Source organism: Paralichthys olivaceus, chromosome 24, assembly GCF_024713975.1.
Source record: "Paralichthys olivaceus isolate ysfri-2021 chromosome 24, ASM2471397v2, whole genome shotgun sequence".
Classification (NCBI taxonomy): domain Eukaryota; kingdom Metazoa; phylum Chordata; class Actinopteri; order Pleuronectiformes; family Paralichthyidae; genus Paralichthys; species Paralichthys olivaceus.
In genome coordinates this window covers 3,929,850-3,954,106 of record NC_091116.1, presented here as the reverse complement: position 1 = coordinate 3,954,106, position 24,257 = coordinate 3,929,850, and the positions used below count along the sequence as shown (strand labels likewise).

Sequence of the window (24,257 nt, the reverse complement as noted above, 5' to 3'; positions counted from 1 at the left end):
TGCATGTCTTTAGAATTAGAAGGAGGAAGCCAGAGTACCAGGAGCTGGTAACCGTATTGCTGTGCTACCCGCGTAGTAATCAAATAATCAATATACTGTCACCAATTTTCCCTACTTTTTAGTTTTTCTTTATGCTCCGTGCTCTGATTTCTTTTCTTATGCATTTTGGCCAGAAGTTCTGCGAGATAAACCACAATAAAAGGTTTTGCTTGTTCAGTTTCTGCTGCCGTATGTAGTTTGGGGACATCATATGTGCAAGCGCTGAGACTAACGTCACAAATGCCTGGTTCTTAAGCTCACAATGAAATATAATCCTGGCGGTGCCCCTGCTCCCCTGCAACTTTCTGAAAGGAAGAAACAGATAAGGCAGGAGAAAATCACATCCAGCTCCAAACAGTCCGCCCTGGCATCCCCCATGTGTGCTGTTGCCACACTTTTCTCCCTCAAAACTAACAACTGTACCTCAGGACACGCGTCTGTCCTTGAATTTGCAGATGACCAAACGGTCATCTCCCACGCCTGAGATGGCGATGAGCCTGTATGCAGATGTCCCTTTGGGGCCTTTGTGGAGCTCAGCACACTCAAAACTTGTGGAGATGACAATGGACTTCAAGAGGAACGCTACCCGCATGCCGGCTCAGGAAGTTCAACCCGCCTCGGGAGATGCTGATCCAGTACTACACTGCAATCATTGACTCTGTTCTCTGAACATCCATCACTGTCTGGTTTGGATTTGACGGTAAACAAGACAAGTACAGACTACAAGGGACAGTCAGGATACAGATATTTATACATGCACATACAAAACAACTCTGCTGTATGTATGTCAGTAAATTATACTATATTACAAACACACAAAACCCATAGGATGTGTCACTAATGGATGAATGGATTGATGGATTATTTGGTTTTTATTTGTATTAGACCTTAACTTGCTGGACATGTCGATGAAAAACTCTACTTACTTTAAACATTGGTTCATTGTTTATCTCTGGAACTCTATAGATGTTTAGTTGCATCTGCTCATTCCCGTCAGCAGAGACCATAGTAGCCAGCCCTCATTTGTCCCCTCAGAAGATAAGTTGGACAGGGTGACGCAGTGAACATCTGAAATGTCCAACTAGTGTATGAGTAAAATATAAAAAATGTAATATTACCTGTCTGGAGGATTCTTTAGGTTTGGGATAGCATTTGGTTATTACCTTTCCTCATGACCCTCAATAGTACTAATGGTAATAGTAGTAATATTAAATAGTAATAGTATTAGTACAGCTTAAGATTTCCTAAAAGCTTGGTCCTTCAGCTCCATCACAGACAATGCTATTGTGCTGTGTTCAGTTAAAAAAAGAATCATACATACTTGCCTTGGTGGGTCAATGGCCATTACATAAATATATTCCTTTGATTGTATGTAAATTACCAGTACATTTGCCGTAAATCACGTAAGTGGGTCAAATACATGCGTCACTTTTGATTGTCAGGACAAAAATAACCTCTCGAGTAGAAAACGATCAGCATTAATGTGTCAGTGAGGAAACGGAGGGGCATCTCAGTCTCATTCAAATGTTAGAAACATAGAAACGGCTTGCAAAACTGATTTGTCATTGCTGAGAACAAGGATAAGGGATGAAAGAGTAAGCATGCAGGCTGGTTTTTATTTGTGGGACACATCATTGCCCAGGACATTTCACAAAAGAGATGCATTGCACCACTTGGAAGGTGGCCTAGCAATTAAAACAGGGGAATCCAGAACTGGCCACCTGGGACTCCTTTGTGTGGAGTTTGCATGATTTGCCTGTGTCTGGTTGTTTCCTCTGAATGTTTCTTCGTGTCTTCTACACTGTTTGATCTGGGACAGGCTGCAGACCTATGGCAGCTTTGTGAAGGACACGCAGGTACAGATAACAGGTTCACACAAAATGTCATCAAAGTCATTTCAAGGCAAAAGTTCCTTTAACCAAATGATCATACTCGAAGGGAGGGTGTTCAGATGGTGACAGCCCCTCAAGTACTTTCAGCTCAGAAGCAGAGAACATTCTTTCTGTTGCATTCTGTTGTTTTTCAGACTCATGCTTTATGCATGTGACTCAGGCTGTGCCCAGTTAGTGTGAGCACACTCTATGCTCTGCAAACATGGAAAGATAGAAGGCCACCTTCATCATGCCACCAATGATTCTTCATAATGTTTTATATCATGAAAAGAATACACGCATACGCACAAACAGAGGCGTATATGTTTAATATATACATTATTTATATGTCGCTAATTATGAACTGCGATGGCTCAAAGTGTATGTGGCGTTTTATCGTTTAGAGGACAGGGTGCCTCTGACAGGATCATTTTATAATGATTGAAATGCAAATGACAGTGAGCGCCTTCATTGGTATTCATGGGACTTATCTCCTACAATAATTAAGGGTGGGAACAATGTTCGCAATCTCCTGCGTGCGTCTGCCAAGGAGAGCCACGGAGCACGCTCCATATTCAGCCCAAGCGGTCTGAAGGCTAGTTTATCATAAAACGCCACATTAGAATAAATACTGTACACCGTGTCAGTTTATCACAGAAACATTTACAAGCACAAAACCTCAGTGAACAATTCCACCCGCACAAAGCATCACTGCATTCACCTCCTTTACCGTTGGACTTGGCTGCCAGATGGCTGCATTCATCATATCATGTGCATTTTATCATTATATAAACCCACTTGTGGACAAACAGGCAACGATGAAGAGCCTGTGGTTGTTTTAAAAGCCTGTGCTTGCTGCAGGCACTATACCTCTTGTTGTTTGGATATCTTAAGTATATGTAATTATATTTGAGTCATTGAAAATGTAATTATTTTTCATATAGTCAGCTGGCTAAAACAAATTCTTCCATGCATATTATGATATAGTCTAAGCTGCTTAATGAATCAACTGATACGTTTCTTTCTTTTGGTGTTAACATGAGTGCAAAGCATTTAGGAGTTTTGGAGTGTCCTTATTGATATGCAAATGTTTGGAATGTAATGAGCAGAAGATGAAGAAGCCTTAGGGTAAATAGGATATTATTATTATTTTCTGTTTTTGGGCTTGTGTGTTCATGTAGGCAATGGTAATGTCAATTTACTGTAGTTTCATGAGTGAAAGTCAAGGGAAGCCTGAGTATTGTTATTTTAGTAACTTGGGTTTAAAGGTGTGTAGAATTCTGTGATATCCAGTGTGGAAGGTGCATGTTGCAGCTGAACACCCCTCACCTCACCCTCTCCTTCCAAACATGAAAAAGAAACTGTGGTAGCTTGTTTTTACCAAGCTAACAGAATAAAATACTTCACTTGTCTGGGTCTATCTTGTGGCACATTGATTAATTCATACTTATTAGTGGGACTGATCCAGGGACTGGATGGGATATGGGACTGGTCCGCATATTAGATTTGTTGAAAATAAGAAGAATATATGATATTACTAGACTTATTTACGCATAGTGAATTATTGATATATATATAGAGTTCTGTTCATCATGTATTTAAAAAGATATTTCATGGGCGATTGCAAGTAAATATCTTTTCTATAGTATCAACAGTAATGTTCATGACAGCAAAGTCAGCATTTACCTAATAATCTGTCACTGAAGACAAATTTGAAATGTTAATGAGACAGTCAGTCAGTATCAGTCCTTCCTCCTGTCCACTGTCATTCATTTCAACCAGAGCATGGCAGTTGTGTAAAATATGTTGACAGACGGCAGAAAAAAGGAGAACAAGGGCTGACGGCTGTGCTGGCTGTGTACGATAGATATATGATAGAGAAAGTACGCACTAGACCAGCTTCATATCAAGATCTGGCCTTTAACACTTATCAGACAGAGGTAATTAGAACTAAAGGGCCTCATTAAAGGTATTTTCTGTAGTTGAGTTAACAAGGCTCTCATTACTTTTGGTGCATTTAAAGTAATAAAGCAACCGACTAGACTTTATTAGTAGTTTGTTCGTTTTGTGTATGGAAAACACCGGATTCAGAAAATCTCTCGCAAAAATGGTATTCGTAATAGGAGGCTGGATCAAAATGGGCAAGTGCCCCAGACCATATAATACTGCACTACTAAGTACATCCTAAAATGTAAAATAATAATGTTACTGCATCAATCTGTGCTTCACCAAGTAACCACTAAGTTGCCCTATGAACCATTCTTATGTCGATAACCCAAAAGTAGGCTACTTTCTCTTCACTCTAATAATAAACTATTATGCAAAAATACACACCACAGGTTGGTTCTTTGTTTTCCCAACATACAGTAAAAATCTCATAGCAGAAAATGGGATTTGTCTTCGTACCACTCACAAAAAATAAGATCTCTTGTTTGTGCAAAATGAAAAATAAAATGTGGTTGACTTTGGGGAGTTGTGACCAAAATCATTGTCGAGTTGAGCACTCTCAACTCTCTCGCTAACGCATTGTCACCTAAGGACCGATCCAAATGACTTTTAAATGTCAACAGAGGCTGTGTCTTCCTGGGAAAAAAACATCAGCAGCGATATTGACTGTAACGTCACAGTCAGTTTAATCAATACATGAACAACTCTGTCTCAGAGGTACTGACACTTTGTGGCGCCGCTCCATTAACAGTGTATCAGACCGAGACTTGGTGGACTCTCACCATGTTTGCTTGAGTTCAAACAAGCCTGCCGTCTTTATTCACATTAACACATGACAGTATTTACTGGGGTATATCTGGGCTCCGTCACATAGTCTATCGAGACACGCACAGCCAGCACATGATCGTGTTACAGATTCTCATTTGAAACATCATTTTATTCGTCGAATTATTTCGGAAAGAAACGTTTTATTATCAGAAAATGTAGGAATTACCTGGAGATTTGAAGATATGATGTATTTTTAGGAATCCCCCTACATTTAAAAGTACTTTTAGCATAATGGAGCTTATTCTGATGTCACATACCTTTTAGTCACGGGTTGCATTACATAATGGAGGGTAAAATGCAGAAAATGGCACTCCTTTATAGATAGGATTTATGCACATTAACACAACCACATTTTAAAGAGGTGTGGAGAACATGCACTGTCAGCTGCATGTTCTCCTTGTGTCGGCGTGGGTTTTTCCGCCCACTTCCTTCCAGGGACCAAACACATGCGGGTTAGGTTGATTGGTGACTAAATTGCCCATAGGTGTGAATGTGACTGTGAATGTTTGACTCTCAGTTGGGGTTTGTTCCAGTTTCCCCTGACAGCTCTGAAAGGGCAGCGCTAATTAAATAGATGGTTTTAATGTTGTGGCTGATTGGTGTAAATTTCCCAATAAGCCCTTTGCATAACTGTAGCTGTAAATCCCAGCAAGCTCAAATAAAAAGACAATTTTAGATACAAGGTAATTCGATAGAGCTGTGTGGCATATTAGCTGTTTGTCAATTCTGGAGCTGCATCCTAGAGGCTGCATTTGAAGACTGATTGCATCACAGTGAAGCAATTACACTGAATGAGTCCCAAACAAATGCTCCAACAGGTGGATCCTACCAGACCCACCAATCTAGGAGTCATTGCGCTTTGGTGACAAATGTTTTCGGTGTACTGGCGCTAGCAAGCACAGGAACGTCCAATGCTCAACCTACAGTCCACATTAACTAAAACCATTCTTGTTGTGTCCAACTGCAGCTAGCTAGGCGACAGAAATAAGGGCGGGACAAGCTGGTGACACAGGGTTGGCCTTTGAAACCTAAATTGGGAAACAGCTAGTGTTAGACCTATCCCCTTAAAGGTCCAGTGTGTAAGATTTAGGTGAAAGAGTAGAATAATCCTGTTTTCACTAGTTCGTTTCATCTAAATTGTATGAATTGTAGTTTTCTTTACCCCAGAAAAGACCCTTCATATTTAAATACTTTATATTTACATCGAGGGGACCCTCTCTACTGTTGCAAACCATCTGTGAGTACATGAAGAAATATACCGTATTTGCAGAGTTCAAAAAAAGACTAAACCAAATACCACAACTATGCTGGCAATGACCAACACTGTAGCTGATCACTGAGGTGTCCAGCCACATGTCATCTTGATGTCACCCATGTGTTCTGGGCCATAATCACACTTTGCTCTTTGCTGTTTTTGGTCAAATGTTATAAATCTTCTCACGAATGTATCTTAAATTCATTATTAACCATTTCGGCTTGCAGTGTATTCTGGGTATTCTTCCTTGAAGCAGGCTCCTCTACTGCTCACACGTCTGCAGACAACAGTTTCAGGGATCGTTTCTGTATAGAATACACACGTGGGTGCAGCAGTAGCAGGAATTTAAATAAACTATTTTCTTCTCAAATATCTTTTTTATTTATTTACTGCTGTCTTGAAAAATGCCTTCTCTTCTCGCTGGCAGCTCCACAACATTGTTAGCAATAATTCTGAGCCATTTTTGCCAGTTGTCAGCAGGTGTTATTGATCGTTACCATGGAAACATAAAACATTAAAATCTCAATAATTCATTGTTCTTGTTACTTTTTCCCAAATCAATTGTTTCCTTTTGCAAATGTTGGTTTAACGGGATGAAATAGTGCTAAGTTCATAATTGGGTCTTCTTTCAGAGCGGGAAAAATACACAGTTGGTATTAGGTACAGCAGGACAGTGTATGTTGAAGAAGCCAAACTACAGTGTACATTTTCATTGTGATGAAGTGTAATCCAGTGCAACAGTGTGTGCAACTGATGTGTTTATAATAGTTGGACAACAATAGAGTTCCATGGCACGGATAAATATTAAGATTCCTTTATTTATCCTACAAATCATGCAACACACAGCACACAACTACATGCAACATGGGGGGAAATTAAGTCTCTGCCTTTAACCAATCCTGTGTGAGCAGTGACCACACGGAGCAGTGGGAAGCTACTGAAAGCGCCTGGGGAGCAGATGTAAGGTGGGAGTAAGGTGCCTTGCTCAGGGGCAACTAGACAGTGGGATAGGGAGAGTCCATCTGTCCTCCTGGACTCCAGCAGATCCAGGTCTGGTCCATCTTATGGTCCAGGTACATTTTTGGGCCATCCTGAACCAGTGACCTTCCGTCCGATCAGTGGTCCACTTAGTCCAATAAGCCACCACCTCCCCCATGGCATAAAAGACTTTGATACACACACAATCCTTGGATGAAGAAGACAGTCATTGTTGCTCTGTGTTTGCACAAGTGCCCCGTTGGGTACAGCAGTGTCTTCTCAATAAATAAACAAAAGTTGAGATTACAGTCATTTTCCCACCAAAAATGTAGTGTGGTCTAAAGGTCCACATTTTTTGAAACCATTAATGCTTGCGTCCGTGTTTGATAACTTAGTTTCAGTGGAACAGCTTGAGTAGAACTGTTTCTCAGGTGTTTCTCTGGTGTTTGTATGTGTTCATGTTCATCGGAACAATTTGCCCTTTACCGACATGTTTATTGCCACTTAGATGTTGAAATGCTTTACATAGAAATCCGGTGTGTTTTTAAAAGTGCTCTCTAACTCATTCCCTAACCTGACCCATACTAAAACATTCTTAAAGTCTCATGGGAGGTTGGAAAAAAATTCAATTCAATTTGGGTTTTGCATTATTGCCCAGTTTAAGCATTCTAGCTGATGACAGAGATGTTCATGCACATTGTTCATTGGAAAACATGCAACTGAGGCATCATTCAGAGGCCTCCTTAAGTCCTTTCTTCTGATTGGCAGAAGAACTGGAAGCCTGTAGAGTGGAGGTGTGCCTCATAAGTATTCAGTCACAAAGTCCACAAACTGCAATTGTTAAAATCAAACAATATTCAGACAATAAAACATGGACACACAAGTAGAACATTAGACAGTAGAAGTATAGACAATGGCCAATTAAATTACTTTTAAGCTGCATTTTTAAGACATCTGACATTAGATCTTATATCTACAGGAAGAGCATTCCATAGTGTCGGGGCCATTACTTCAAATGCATTACCTGTCATCTCACACTGATTACCATATTGTAAGAACGCCTTTATCTTGTTATTTGTTATTTTTCTTGCAGCACAATTGCTTCTCGCCATAAAGTGGATTTCCTATTATTATATTTGGCCATTTCTCGCGGAGGCAGTGAAGCAAAATGTGCCGACTTTTGGGGGGAATCGACCTGTGACTCTGCTTCAACCGTGCCAGAGCCTAAAGACAGCCGACCAAAACTGATCGCTCCTCACGCGACAGCTGAAAAGTCGTGCGACTCAGAAACCACTTCAAAGTTGGACTCGAATCGAACAGTGTATTTGAATTGGCTCAGTGACATGCTGGTATTATGAGGTAGAATCAGGTCAGAGATGGACACAGCTGCCGATGAATCCTGAAATTCAACAGAAGCCGATGTAAAGAATAAAGAATGGATGTAATGTGGGTCACTCTCTCTGGATTCGGTCAGCAGCCTCACAGCTGCATTCTGGACCATTTGTAAACAGACTGGAGGTGACTTCTGAGGGAGACGAGGATGGAATTACAGTTGTCAAGTCTCGCTAATGTGTTGCTCGGATTACGTATCTGATCAAAAATGGAACCAAGATTTGTGAGAGTAGATTTTCCATCTGGTCAAATACACACAATACAATGAGAAACCTTAGAAATGTGGTCTGGAGCTATAAAAACCCAAGTCCTGTTAAACATCCAGACTTTAAAACTTCTCAAATCCATCTGTACAAAACTGAATCTGACCCAAAACATGAAAGTTGACAGTGCAGCCGTCCGCAGCAATAGAGATTACCGCTGTACCTGCTTGTTGTGTGACATAACAGTGGATTTAATCTTTCAGACACAATCCATATACTAGTTGTGTTGTAGCGTATATATGACCCTGTTAATAGCTGTACATGTGGGAAACGAGACTAAATGGCAACAAACAGAAAATACAAACGCTTATATTTCTGTTAAAATAAAATAAAAATTGTCGCCAAATGATTGTACAGTAAATATTGGGGCCTATAGTGTCTGATTCATGAGATTTGAATTAAAGGGAAACTTTTATCTTATAATTTGACTATGTTTAACACTGCACTTATAATACATATAGGACAGAAAATAAGGAAAAGCAAAACATGTCCCCTTCAATGTTATATTATTATGTAATGCAGCAAAGTGATGGATAATTCACCTGCACCTCAGTGATCAGTCCTGCCCCACACCATACTAAGACACAATACAGCTTTTCCAGGGTGATATTAAACTCAGCCAGCTCTGGCACGTTGCCACACCGATGCATGACACTGAATGTTCAGCAGGCATTTTCTTATCTCGGGTGTGTTCCCAGGCACACAGTCACAGGCCCACCAGACAAATCCTTGCTGCTAGTCGGGAACAGCTTGAATCCTCACGGTTTGGTTTCACTAATCCTTGTTTGAAAACTGTTTAGTTTAAATGTCTTGCCGGCAAAGATTGGCATGTAGTTTGACTCTTTAAGCAGAATTCAAGTAATTTATTCATGCAGCTTTTTCATTTATATTTGATATCAGAAAGAAGTCAGCGCAGGTCATCGTGAGATTTAATTATTGATTTGGCCCGAATTTAAGTGGCACATAGTATTTATTTATTTATTCATGTGAGTAAGGGGACAGTTAATCGACATTTTTCAACTGGAGCACTCAGGTGTGAGATTTCTTTTTACACAAAAACCACTTAAAATAGGAAAAAAAAAAATTATATGTAATATCTTAAGGCTTGGGGGCAGTGGAATGAGGTGAGAGCTCCATCAGGAAAATTAATAATGGGGCTGCATGCCATCTGGTTTTGAACCACCCCAAAGCCCACAAAGCAGATTTCTAATTGAAAGGGTTTTCCAAAACTGCCTCATAGAGGAGCCTGGGAGTTATCTGTCATCAAATTAGATCCACCAATCTCATGACTTCAGGCCTCCACTAGCTTTGCAATTTGTTTTCTAACAGGTTCATTTTGAATTCACCATTGCTTGGATTGCCAGCACAACATTTTCAAAAATCCTCTAAGGTTTCCGAGCGATGCAAGCAACAGTAGATTTGCTTATCATGCCATTAGCTTTGAAGATATCTGAGATGTCTGAGATATCTAGATGTCACTAAATTCTACACACTGTACCTTTAAGGCTTCTCTGATATAACATTGTGGATGGATGGGACAGTTGTTGTGCTGTCTCTCAACAAAAATAAAAAAATAAAGCAGCTCAATTTATTTTCACAAATTGATTTTAATATATCCTACATTGAAATAGCCAAGTTTACTAAACACAAGAGGGCTGCAATAGAGCAGAGTCACGGTGCCAGGAAGTTTAAGTTTTCCCCCCGACAGTTTGTTGGTTGGAAGTATGGGACATTGGGCAAGAAAGAAGCCATTCAATTTTGGTGTAGCTCTGGTGAAAGGGGCAGAAATATTATATCTCTGGTGATGGTGTGTGGCTTAAATTCTGAAGAACTACCATATCAACACTTTTTACATTTGAAATAATTGATTGATTTCAAAAATTGTGGTAGTGTTAGATGAAAAGTAAGGCCATCACTTGTATTAATAAATGTACTTGAGGCACCACGGCTTTGCAAATGAAAAATATTGGCAATCAATTGTATATTTGTCCAAATATTCCAGTCTGAATCAAAGTGATCGACCAACACAACCAAGGATTGATGAACAAACACTGTTTACCTACTATATAGATAATTGGATTACAACTACTCATGATGGTATATTCAATAAACTGTTTGCTTTCTTTTTGTTCTCTCAGGATTTCCCATCAAGCTGGAGCCCAGGTAACCCAAGACCACCCCAGGCTCTCTCCAGTTTCTGGAAAAGGGAGTCATACAGCGGCAGTAGATCTCCATGCAGACTCTCAGGATGGGGATCTTTAAGAAAGCTGCGTTGTTTGGCTGGGGCTCCCTCTCTCAGTTCAAAGTCTGAAGAGGAGCAGCATCTCGGTGGAGTGGCAGGGGGCTGCGCCCAGGACCCGAGGTTGACCTTAACCACGACCCTGCCAGGCTCAAGCTCAGCACAACAGGAGCATGTCAGTGCCCAGAGGACATTCATGGATGCATTGCTCCACAGCCAACGCCAACCTTCTGCTGTGGTTAGGGCTGATGTCCGTTTGTGTGGCCACTGTTCGGGCCCAGCTGCACCCTGTGGTCACCACCAATTATGGGAAATTGCGCGGAGTGAAGGTTACATTACCCAATGAAATCCTGGGACCAGTGGAGCAGTACTTGGGGATCCCATATGCATTGGCGCCAACAGGGGAGCGGAGGTTTCAGCCGCCAGAGTCACCCATGTCCTGGCCGGGCATCAGGAATGCTACTCAGTTTGCTCCAGTTTGTCCTCAGTTCTTAGAGGACCGCTTTTTACTCAATGACATGCTCCCTGTGTGGTTCACAGCCAACTTGGATACACTGGTAACCTACGTGCAAGAGCAGAGCGAGGACTGCCTTTACCTGAACATCTACGTCCCCACGGAGGACGGTAAGTCAGCCGACTCTGTCTTCCCTCTGTCGTGTCCCTCCTATGTTTTGTTCTGCACTCGCTTGTGCAGGGTTAGGGTATTCCTCACTAGGGTATACCCACTAGTGAGGAATCATGGTGTGTTCCTAACCCCATTGTTTTAATTGATACTAACTAATAACTACACATCTACGACAGACATAGAAGAGTTTCTCCTCTTAAACTGTTTTTACTCATTCATCATTTTTCATACTTCTGCTGTTTTCCTTCGAATCTTTTTTAATTTTTTTCTATATATGTTTCTAATGAAAAGGTTGCCAGGAACAGGATGGACCTTGTAATGGACCTATAAGCATAATTGCGTTGCACAGCACAAATAAGTATGGAATAACCTATTCATTTTCCTTCTGTGTCTCTAGAGAAGTCTTCTTCCACCCTGCCTACTCAGCTGTCAGTCAAACATGCACATAGTCAAACATGCACATAGACACAAAGGGAAGGAGAACTGATAATATTTCAGCCAAGGAGCTTTTGTCGTTCCTTTTATGAACAAAAAAAAATATACATTTCAAAACCACTTTGACATGATTGAGCTCCTGAATTTTGTCCGAATCTTTTGGTCAAAGGAACTTTATTATAAAATACATTTTCTCCAATGTGTCATGATTTCCTTGTAATTACATGGGAGCTCCTCAAAGATGAGTTGGATTTGCCAGCGAACAATGGTTCAGCCGAATGAGAGGAAACGCAGGGCCTCTTGTCAAAGTGCCGAGAGCTCCACCGCTCCGACAATGCTTTGTATTAACATTTGAGTGCTGTTATCTACAAGCGATGTAAAATTAGATAAAAACTAGCATGCCATGTGAGGTTCGGTAAGGCTCATCTATAATGCTCTTCACTCTCTCCGATGAGCCAACACTCGTTCGTGTGGCACTCGTAACAGACGAGCGCTGTACCCATCCAGGTTCTACAGCGGTCTCAGTGTGTGTCCTTCTAAAAGCACTGTGTGTTGAACATAACCTGGAGTGTTTGAGGGTCAGGGGGAGCAGGCTGTTTTAGGAAGCAGCGGGACAGCGTGCACGGCCTTTGGAAGGATAGTGAGGCACATTAACGTGTGTGTCTGGCTGAGATCTTTGACAGCTCCGTGCTAAATTTAGTTTGAGCTCTTGAGTGCATGGTAGATTAAAAAGTGCAGGAGAGGGATAATCTCACAATCCTGCATCGGTGCACAGTCAGGGGCTTTTCCTCAAATGATTCAGTATCTCGAAACAACAAAAAATTATTGTTCTCCACCGGCAACAATAAATCCGTGCTTAAGAATCCTACACAATTTGTTTTTGTGCGTGTTTTTTTGTGCATTTTCCTCTGACAATAGCCAATAGTAGTGTAAGCTAGTGTTAGTAATTTTTCCATGGGCCTGGGTTATTCCCTTTTTGCTGTCCATGCCAAGCTGTGCTGACACACATTTCCATTACAGTCTCACAGCAGACAGTGGCCACGCATGCTGTGTTAGCGTGCTGCTCTGGTCCTGCAGGGACAACCGCGGCCAGCACGACATGATCCCCCCTTGTCTTGTGCAACTGTGTGGCTGGAGACAGTTGTTTATCCCTCCATACATTCGCAGCCAAGATGAACGAATGATTTCCTGTATGTACTGTCACGTTTAAGCTCTATTTTACTGTTGACTTCTCCTTTTCAGCTGTTTTGGAGCTGTTGATGATTTTTTTTATTTAAATGGGTCTTAGGAAAAGTTGGCAGATCTTTATTATCTGTGTTATTAATCAATTATTATGGTATGTGATTTTAACGGGAGAGGTCACACCCTGTTAAGCCTCATGAGACAAATAAATAAAGTCATCGTGATGACAGTTTTATTGATCTACACACCTCAAACACGCTGTGTGAGGATTCATTTCACGATGTTCACGGTGACAAGCGTTTGCTTAACAAAGTCTAAAACTAACGAGATGCAAGAACCGCTGCAGTCACCTACTTAGCAAGGGGCGGACGCTCTCTCACTCCCACAGCCGGCGTGTATGAATAATCAACTGCATCAAAAAAAAAAACGCACGCTCCTGCACAACAATTCATATGAATAAATAAACAGACCTGAAATATTAATGACTAATTACTAAACTCAAGTATTTGGCTCTAACACGTGCCATCAATGTAAACAAGCATACCTTGCAGTGTACATTTGTCTCAGCGTGAATACCAACACTGCCACAAAATAAAAAATAATAATCTGTAAATCAGGAGATATATAGTGTTGTGTGAGCTGGAAAGGGTCGGGTGACCATAAATTGTAATCTGCTTTAACCTTGAAATAAGTCGTATTAGTGAAGTGTGACAAATATTCACTGGGTATTCACATTCACACTCAGGTGTAGTCCGCTGATGAAGCAGGCAGTGATTATTATTATTTCCCCTCTTCCTGAATGCAAACGCAACATGCAAAGGTTAAAGGAATTTTTAAACATGTCACCTTATTTAGCCACTGTACTGTTTGTCAATGTCAAAGTTGTGTTTTTTCTTGAAGAACACTCCTTTCTTCCACTTGCCTTTTATTAACAAACCAGTTGAGGATGGTACATTTAGCGTTTACCTTTTGGAAAATTGATAATTTGTTCAAAATATGCTGAAACTGAAGATTATACGATATATGATATGAGCTTCAGTTTCTTTTGTTGATCTTTGACTTCTACTGTTTCTGTTTACTACAGCTATGTTAGCCTATACATCAACTCTAGTTGCTCCAAATTGTAAATGCACCTTAATGACTTTTGTTTTATACATTGTATAGGTTTGCAACAAATTAGCTTCTCAATAATATGGAAACACTGACACACAATTTGTGTCAGTGCTTTAATAAGCTGATTTTGGGTCCACTTCTAATGAATGTGTGTGTGTTGTTGGTGTGACATGAAACAAATACCTCTATCTATCCATCCAGTGGGGTTTGAAAGGTATTGAAATACGATACACTACATAGCTTATTGACATTGTGCTGTCTGGACCTATTTTTAATGGATTTGTTTGAAGCGGTAAGGTGAACCTGCAGGAAAACCACATCACAGAGGCTTGAGTGCACATTAAAAAAAAAAAAAAGTGGAGTTACTACCTAAAAACAAAAACACGTGAGGCTTGCTCAAGGTTCCTGATTTGATAAATGGACCAAAGAGTATCCTGTCGGTGCAGATAATGTACTGAATTCCATTTTGCAATCACAATATTTCCTTTTATGACTATTTTATCTGTTCCTACTGATCCTTTTGTTTTGCAAAAATAAAATGTCCCCACAGCCTGAGCTCGGTGGGAGTGACATGTCCGTCCCAGTTAGCGCTCCCCTCACTGCTCATCATCTTTATATCCTCCACGTTGGCCTTTTCAAAAAGCTGGTTGAATGTCAAAATACCCTGCCAGCCGAGGATCAGGGACAGATTTATAGTTTTACTGTACCTCAAGTGGGTTGACAGATTAAGCAATTCCTATTCTTTGTCATCTGATTTGAAGTTGAAAGAGGAAATCCACTGTGGCCTGCTCCGAGCACACTGACATGACTGTATTGTCATAGTCTTTGAGTTTTCCTGCTCAATTCACTGGCTGTGCAGCTGAAATGCCCAAGAGTTCATATCATTGGTTTGTATAGAGAAAGTGTGATGGTTAAAAAAAAAAAAAGAGAGGCTAGTTTGTAGTTTTTAATAATTAGCCTCTGCATTGAAACTGGTGTAATTTTGACTGAATTAATTAAAAACTAATTATATATAATTCCAAACAAATGTCTATCTGTCTTACGCATATCTCGTGAAACGTTCATCTTATCGAGTTATCGCCATTTTGACATGCCTAGTTTTAATAGTAATAAATTGAATATGTGCAGTGGTTGGCAACTGGGTCAAACTGCGGCTCAAAGTTGCTTTCAGATCATTTTGAATATTAGATTCTTATTATATCACCATATCGGACGGACGCAGACATGCACAGGTGCTGATTTCTGCCACGACAACATTCATAGACTCACTTCCTATTAAGCAAGTTGTCTTCAAAGTCCATACGTTGTCCTTGATGCTGCAAGACTTCATTATAGAGCTTTTATTTTGAAAAGTTCTGAACTTAACACCAGTTATGTAAACAATACAGTATTAAAGTGTTTGAGATTGCAGATAAACCAGGTAGGATGAATGTAAAGTTTTCTAACTTCACCTGTTTGAGGAGGACTAACTAATGACTATGAATAATTCAAATTTACCGACGGGTTTAGATAAGATTCTGCATTTTTAAGGTTCAAATCACATTGATTGGTTGGAGTCTTTCAATGTACAACACAGTACCATGATAAGCCACAAAACTGAAAACACTCGCATGTTTTAAAGGCTGGTTTTATCAGCGTCTGCAGTAGCTGCAGTTTGACTGGGGAGGTGGCATGCTGCTGCTGAGTGAATTAATCAGAGTGAAGATGTTTCCTCAGTGGGCTTTCTTAGAGAGGGAGACAATAGCACGGCGGCCTCGTCTTCATTTTTTAATTGTAGACACCTCCTGAATTAGTTCTGTTTTACTGCTCTACACTTGGCTCATATGTTAGACCCAGCGTCGCGTTAAAGCCGCCTGTTTCTTTCATATTCCCTTCCACGGGCACTACCAGCAGCTTAATGTTTCAGCTTCAACTGATTTATTCCGAGCTTGCAAACCAAAAGACATTTTCAGCTTTTTGTGCCGTGTTGAAGAAAGCTGTTCCTTAAATTAAAATAGTCTTTGCTCCACTTTACAAGGCAAAGATGAAACGGGGTAAACCGAGGAACACAGAGAGAGGAAATAGCTCCAAGACCGCATTTTCCGAGCCACTGCTGTTCAGTTTATTCACCTGCATCTCCATGCCAAACACATCAAGTGGTTATGCAATTCTGTTGGTGTATAGTCAGCAGTTCCACTTTATTGGTTAAACCTTACAGTCCAAATGTGTGCTTGACTCCCAGTCTCCCTGATGTGTAATAAGAAATAAAGTCAATTAACATCCACTTTCTATTTTTTCACTTTTAGAAAATTAATTCTGTTGGGTTAATGTAGTGGGATAACTACAAAAATTTATTTTAGGAGAATGTTCACTTTAAATGTTCTGATACATTTAACCAACACTGAAAAGTTAAGCTGACGCCATATGTTACTCAGTAAACATACATATATCAGCATGCATTTTGTTTACAGTTACAGTTTCTTCTGCATTAAAGGTACAGTGTGTATAATTTAGCGACATCTAGTGGTGAGATGCAGCTGAATCCCCCTCGCCTCATCCTCCCCTTCCTCCCCTGTGTTAGCCTTCAGTTGTCATAAAAACTCAAAATGTTTGAGTTTGTAGAGTTTGAACAACTGTAAAAAACATAGCAGCCATGTGGGGGTGGCTGTGGCTGAGGGGTAGAGCGGTCGTCCTCCAATCAGAAGGTCAGCAGCTCAATCCCCAGCTTTCCCATCTACATGCCAAAAAACAAGAACAAAAAAGTGCTTCTAATAGATGCACTGTATGAATGTGTGTTTGTGAATGGATGAAAACTGAAGTGTAAAGCACCTTGAGTGGTCATCAAGACTAGAAAAGCAGTATATAAATACAAACCATTTACCATAGCCCTTTACATACCCCTTGATGTAAATATAAAGTATTTAAATATAAAAGCCCCATTCTGTGGTAAAGATAACAGCAATTCATACAATTTAGATAAAACATCACTCGGATTATTTTGTTTTCAGCCAATAGATCCCTCTCACCTTTAAATCTTACACACTGGACTTTTAAGTTTTAAGTATTTAATTTTAATTGTTCTCACCTGGATCATGTAACTAAAGTTGTGTTTAATTAAATGCCTCTTACTGACCAGGGGCCAAGTACTTTGGCACAGGAGCATTGGTTGGTTTAACAGGCACTGAGGGCCAAGCAGCAGTTGGTACTCCGAATCCAACAACCTCGGATAGCAAGTAATTCATCTATCATTTTCAAAATGAAGGATAAAGAACTCATTTACTAAGAACTCCCGAAAATGACAGAAGCTAATTTTGAGAAAAAGGTATTTGGCATACACTTTTTATTTTGGTCCATGTCCAATCTGCAAACATGGAGTTATGATCTATACAAGATGTTTTGATCACACTTTTGAGAGCTGTATGTCATCCATCTGTATGTGAAGTCTCCAGCTGCATCTGAAGTCATCGCTTGTATACTTTAAAGAATGTGGTCTACCCGGCCCTCGAAGAATGCCTCGGTTGTGGGCCGTGTAGACAACGACGGCTGAACCCTTCAGAGTTTTAAAGCCCCTCTGTGCAATTGAGTCGAAGCGTCAAGCATCAGATGTCTCGTTGCTCGCAGGCGCAAACAACAAATCATCACGTAAGCACAAGGAATCCTGGGATATGTTGGGCAGTGAAGGAGCCTCGGAAGAAAGCAGCCCCAAAATTGATACACTGATTTAGTAAGGCATTAGTGGCATACAACCAACAAGACTATTAGTTATACCCTCTACTACTGAAAGACATGCTCCGATAAACACACTTCAGCTTCACCTTTCTGTTTTCTGTACATTAGCCCTGTGTCCAATGAAAACATTTATCAAATAAGAGCAATTCATGGAGGACATAAGTCAAATAAAATATGAAAGATGAGGATATTGCACCACACCATGCACTTAAGTAATCCGATTATTGTTGTGCAGAGTTCCATAATTTCCTAAATGGCAGTTCTGATATCTGGCACAAAACTAATGTTTCTGCCAGGAAGCAGTGCAGCTCCTCAAGTATAAGACCAAAAAACAGACAAATAGAAAACTCAAGGGAAATCCACTTCTCTCTAAATCCAGTTTCCTGCACTTACATAGAAACATTTTGTTTTATACTGCATTAAAGCGTTTGCTCGTAGCAATTTAACAAACTGACATTTTCCTTTTTACGAGCTCATGCATAACCATAATATCCTCCCCAAAATACACTACAGTTGCACATTTATCAGTATATATTTTATTTATGTTTGTTAAAGGTACAGCGTGTAGAATTTTGTGACACCTCTCACCTCACCCTCTCCTTCCAAACATAAAAAAAGAAACTGTGGTAGCCTTTAATTGTCATAAAACTCAAATGGTGTTTAGTTTGTCCAGTCTGGACTAATGTAAAAAACATGGCGGCCTCCATAGAGACGACCCCCTTGATGTTAATATAAAGTATTTAAATATAAAGGGTCTTTTCTGGGGTAAAGAAAACTACAATTCATAGAATTTACATGAAATGAACTAGTGAAAACATCATGAGGATTATTCTACATTATAGTTGCCAATGGTTCCCTTTCACTTAAATCCTTTAAGTAACGTCTGGTTTTTGTTCGTTATGTGATTTTATATATATGAATTACATACATACAGAAACTTTAGTTAAAATAAATCTTGGTTCAGCAACATGGTAGGGAGAAATCACATAGGACGCTGTTAGGGATAGATGTTTCATCTCTGATGTGAGCAGTCAGTCTGGGAGAATGGAAGTGCAACAACCAGAACAGAAGTCCAGGAACTTGGTTCACAGCTCTGAGTTTACGTTCTCACGAGATAAAGATACGTGACATCAATACACAAACACACAAACACATAGAAAGGTCCCCACCCCACAGACAAAATGGCTGAATGCCTCAAACAACAGAGAAATCAAGGCAAACAATACAAGCAAATAAAAAAGCAAAAGAAAGCATGTGATCGTGTGTGGAGCTTATCAGTCAAAGGTCATGAAAAATATGTTTCGAAATAAATGTCAATGCATTTCACGATGTATGTCTATTTCCTATATAGACCAAATTTCCTTCAAGCCTTCGACTTTGTAATTTTCGGATTCAAGATTTAAGTATTAACATGATGGTCTGGGGCCTGTCAGAGAAAAGAAATGCACGCCTGCACCTTTTCTCACTCCACCTCCAGTATCTGCATAACCAACCCTCTTCACTAATACCAGAGATTTCATCTTCTGGCCTCCTTTCAGCGCTAAGTGGCCTCGTAGAGCTCAAACGAAAAGAGCTGTCATTCTCTGTTTCTTTATAACGAGTCAGTCATACCTCGGGAAATGACTTCAGGCTGGGTTGCAACATAGCAGAGAGCTGCATGCGTCTGTGTCCTAAACCCCTCTTCTCCCATTCCGCTCGACGCTCCGTCAAACGCCAGAGATGAAACCACAGTTAGGATGTTACATTCCGAGTCTGTGATCTTGTGACATGTAGAGCTGTCTTCGAGGGAGCCCCGGAGAAATGCATGATGTTGCGTGACACCAACTGATACAGATCAGCATGGATACTGTTGGGACTATTCTTCCACCTCAGCTCTTCTTTAAGAATGCATGTGTTATTGTGATCGAACCCGTGTTCTCTGGCATACAGTTATTTTTATTAGCTTGTCTTTAAGTCAAAGATTAGCATCATTCCTTCTTTTAATTATTTTTTGCTCATATACTTGCTTTATTGACTTCCCCATTGTATAAAACCTAGCACTTGTCAAAACATGTATTTTAAAATCTCCAATGTTAATTGCTTTCACATGAGATTATTATTAGACAGATATGTTATTATTCTATAACTTATAGAGGTCCACTCTTTGCACCTATATACACTACAGCACAAACTCAGAAAGTAAAATATCTCAATACAATATTTTGTCTCAAGCCCACTCATCAAGTGTATTCAAATAACATCTAATTCTAGTTATACCTTGAATTTAAATCCTGTATTCTGGGTGTAAACTGGCCAAATACTAAAATGGCTGTGAAATATTGATTACACAGGGCTGTGGGTGTGATTATTCATCTACAGTATATTTATTCTGGATTCTTTTTGCTTGCATTTATGTTAAACATGTATGTGTGTGTGTGACCAGGCTGAGCAGATGCGGGTCGTTCATGCTTGGCCGGGCTACACTGACACGGCACTAGCCCGTGTTTGTGCAGCTTGCTCTCTCAGCGAGCAGCTATATTGTGCAAACACTCCACCATCCCGACCACGCTGCCACATAATGTGCCTGTTGAGAGCCATTCTCCACTATTTGCCGATCAGCGACAGATCCAGCATGCGTCACGGCGGCGAGGGTGCAATGAGGATGTACAGATGATTGTTCAGTGTTAGAGCTCAAGGATCATTAGGCGGCATGGATAATGGACCCCATTTTTCCTTCATCTGCACCATATTGGATTTTTGGGTTTATTTTTGGGGTGTTTTAACAAACCAATGAATAAATATCTAAAGAAAAGTTAAATTTTTAGAAAATATCCTTTCTGATTGTACATTTTTACATTATTATCAAGTTCATTCCTGTGTGTTAAGTAGAAAGCTGAAGTCATGACACAGTTAGCCCAGCTAGAGAGACAGAATAAGTGCTAGCAACACCTTTAATACTCAAGATCTTATTTTTTTAAACTGTTCAAAATAATAAATGTTAGAGACTCTTAAGATGCGGCTGCCCACTGGGATTCCTCCCCGTCCTCATGATTGCCAGTTCAACTATTATTCACAATGATCGCTCAAAATCAGCAGGGAGAGGCGCGATGACACAATCTTTAACTGCTTGCAAGTCTGCTGACTGTCACTTCACCTCCCTGTCTGGCACTGTCGATTAATAAGTAAATAAATGTTAGTGTCTAAACAGAGATAGAGTGAGAGAGACCCACACGCACACACTAGGCGATTGTCCTTTCAGCGTCGTCGTGGCAGAGAAAGCGACGGCCACTTATCCAGAAACACATAGAAGCTTTACATTATGAATTCATGAGGTTATTATAAGTGTCAGCTCTTTGTGAGATTAGAAAAGAGCAGGGTTGTGTGTTGACCGGCGGAGAGAAGAGAACATCTGTCGGCACTAGACAAGATATTTAACGAGACAAACTGTGAAAATAATATGTATAGTCGGTGAATAAAATGGGAGCTTCATGAAAATCTTGATCCATTAAACCCACACCTGAGGCGGAGAACCTTCAGCAATTAAAAAACATTTATATGCAAAAGACATAATAGTTATGTCGACTACTTACACACAAAATATAAATTGTGTCTTTAAAGCGCAGGAAGAAATAAATAATCAGCTGGAGGAAAAGATTCACTGGGTGAACTAGTCACAGATGAGGAAAAAACGAGACGAAAACACATTAAGTTTTGAAAAATAGGAATTGATTGACACATATATATATATATATATATATATATAAAATATTGCTGGGTTCCAGCTTGAAACCCGCCCCTGGACCCAGCTGTCCCCTGCTATTGGTCACTGTAGGCCTCAGCACCCACAATACAACCAGGCCAATAAAACCCCAGCTCCCTTCTCTTCTCCTTCAGTCGAAGTATGTCTCTCTTCTCTCCTCTCCAAGCTCTCCGCCCAGACCATCACCTCTGGTCTGAGTGCTTTCCTCGGCTGCAGCTGCCGAGGCATGCCAATTTTTTTCCAAAAAGGCCGAGCCCGCCAAAGGACTAAGAATTCACCGCTGACGACCACGATACAGTTTTGCCAGCTGATTTTTACAACAGGACAATAAAGGAGCTTTCTCCAGCCTCCATCCCGGACCTGGCCCAATCACATGGAATTGCAGGCTAAGCTCGCTAAGTGACCTTTACCCTCCAGAACTGGCAACGCGACTGGGCTCACCACGCCAAGCTATGCACGGGAGTGTTTAAATTTGATTAGTGTGATGTTTTATACATTTGAGTTGTGTTGTTTCGGTATTTTTTGGCAGTGAGGTTATTGAAAGCTGATGTTAGTCATATGATTTACACAGACTCCGACTCTTTGCCTGCAGCTTCACACATGCACCGGCCCATGCTGGCCCACACACACACACACACACACACACACACCATTACACATCATTTGTATCACATGTTTATTAATGTTGCATTTATTATTTAGTGTGAATTTTACCAAGCGCTCCACTGCCAAGAATTTCAAAACCTCTGTTAGCATGATTTTTGCTTATAAGTTGATTATTAATCAGACTCTAAATTAATAGTTTGCATTGTCACAAGACTGAATATATATAAATATATATATATATGTATGGAGACATTACTGTAGCACTGCTGGCTTTTTAAAGAACAGTAGAAATCAGACTAGAGGTAAAAGCTTTATTTAATGCACCTACTCCACATGAAAAGATTATAGGAGGGGGAAGTGGTTATCTAAAAGCACAAAATGGATTCTTTAAGTAATTAGCCGTTGGAGACTGAAGGAGCAGTACTGCTTTTTAAAGCTGCATCTCAAATGTCAAGTTGGCCGCTGTTACTGTTTATCTGGCAAGCCAGAATGGTCGTTGGTTTAGGTTTAGGGAGGTTTTACGAAGGTTGTGGTTTGTATTTAAATCAATATTCAATAAAATCATGCATGTTTGCATGATAAACACCCAATTAGGATAGTAAAACAATTATCTTTGCAGATGCATCCCCACACAAATGGCTTTCCATCTGTATGTGGAATACAGTGTCCCGCAAACTGTTCATCTCAGTGACTTCACACTTGGCATTTTTATTGTGAATTGTTCAAAAATAAAGGGACTCAAATAAAAAAAGGCACAGCATATAATAGATTTTAAAAGTATAACATGCACGTCATTGTTACGATTAATGTCTTCAAATTTAAGAACCATTCAAATGCAAACTCAAGAGTGATTCCACGACTCCTGAGTCCACCCTCTTCATGTCTGACTGACGGGCCTGCTTTGCTGCAGCACACTGACAGTACGCCTAATGAGAGTCTGCATCCCACTAGTATGGCAAATTTGTTTTAGGAGATAGAACTGTCACAAATTGCTGTTTCGGCCCCGCCATGCCTCTTCTGTACTCTTCATCACGCCGCGCTGGTCAGCTCACTAGTGAATCTGTTCCCTCACAGCACCCTGATGTTTTTTTCCTTTTTGGCTCAGAACTTTTTTTTTTTTTTTAAAAACAATGTGTCCCCTTATTCTACTTTTCTCCTCAACACCAGGGGCCAACTCAAACAGTCAAGGCGCAGATTTCCACAGTAACGATGGCCATAATAAAGGTATTTTTCTATCTTTTCCCCCTTTTTGACCAACAAAATAAAAGCCTGGCACTTATGCATGACAGCAAACGTCCAGACCTCTTTTTTAATCGACTTCATTTGACCCCCTCTTAATCGCCCTCTGTTTTTTCCTTCACTCGCCTCTGAGTGCACTCCTCTCGCCTCGTAATTTTTGCCACAGCCTCTTTCCTCTTTGGAGTCATGTATAGCAGAGCCTTGTCTGAGGCAACGAGGACACCTCTAAACAGGAAGGAGGTCCCAGTAATCCTTTTCTAACCAACTGCAAAAAATGTGAATTCAGCTCTGCATGTTAGTTTCCCTCCTCTGATGAGCTAAAATTTGAAAATAATCATATCCCTCTCCTTCCTTTCTACATTTCCTTTTTTTTTATCCTCCATCGCTTTGTGAAGCATGAGCACTAACCTACAATGTTTTGACGGTGGAAATCTGTTCATCAGCAGCCCACTATAGCAGCAGCCACTTTTTATTCTTACCTTACAATTAACATCTCACTCCTCTGCATGACAAGAAGCAAATAGTGCAGTGTTTACTTCACCTCTGTGTTCTCCGGGGACTGACACATAAATGGAAGTGGAAAAAGCCACAGGAAACATTTTAGTTATAGGACGCCATTTGTCTTTTGGGGGCCACGAAGCAGTGACATTTCTCAAACACATTATTACGGGCGGTTGTTCCGCTTTTATCGATGTTGCTCCAGAGAGTGATGTTTGACATGGTACTCACTGTGCATTCTTCTGCATGAGTTAGCCTTAGCCGTGCAGCTCTGTGCGTGAATGTAAAAGGCAACCAGTC

The 24,257-nt window shown here is 40.4% G+C and overlaps 1 protein-coding gene across 2 annotated transcripts in view; it reads left to right on the top strand.

Annotated features, from left to right (window-relative positions):
- Nucleotides 1–24,257, top strand: part of nlgn4xa (neuroligin 4 X-linked a) — an 83,336-nt gene that overhangs the window by 4,426 nt on the left and 54,653 nt on the right. Inside the window, exons 2-3 of one of the 2 annotated variants that reach the window (XM_069521357.1) lie at nt 10,712–11,436; nt 23,388–23,444. In XM_069521357.1, coding sequence (XP_069377458.1) covers nt 10,986–11,436; nt 23,388–23,444 — 508 coding nt within the window. In that variant the 5' untranslated portion in view covers nt 10,712–10,985. The remainder of the gene's footprint in view (nt 1–10,711; nt 11,437–23,387; nt 23,445–24,257) is intronic. The other variant, XM_020103834.2, reaches the window with a different exon arrangement.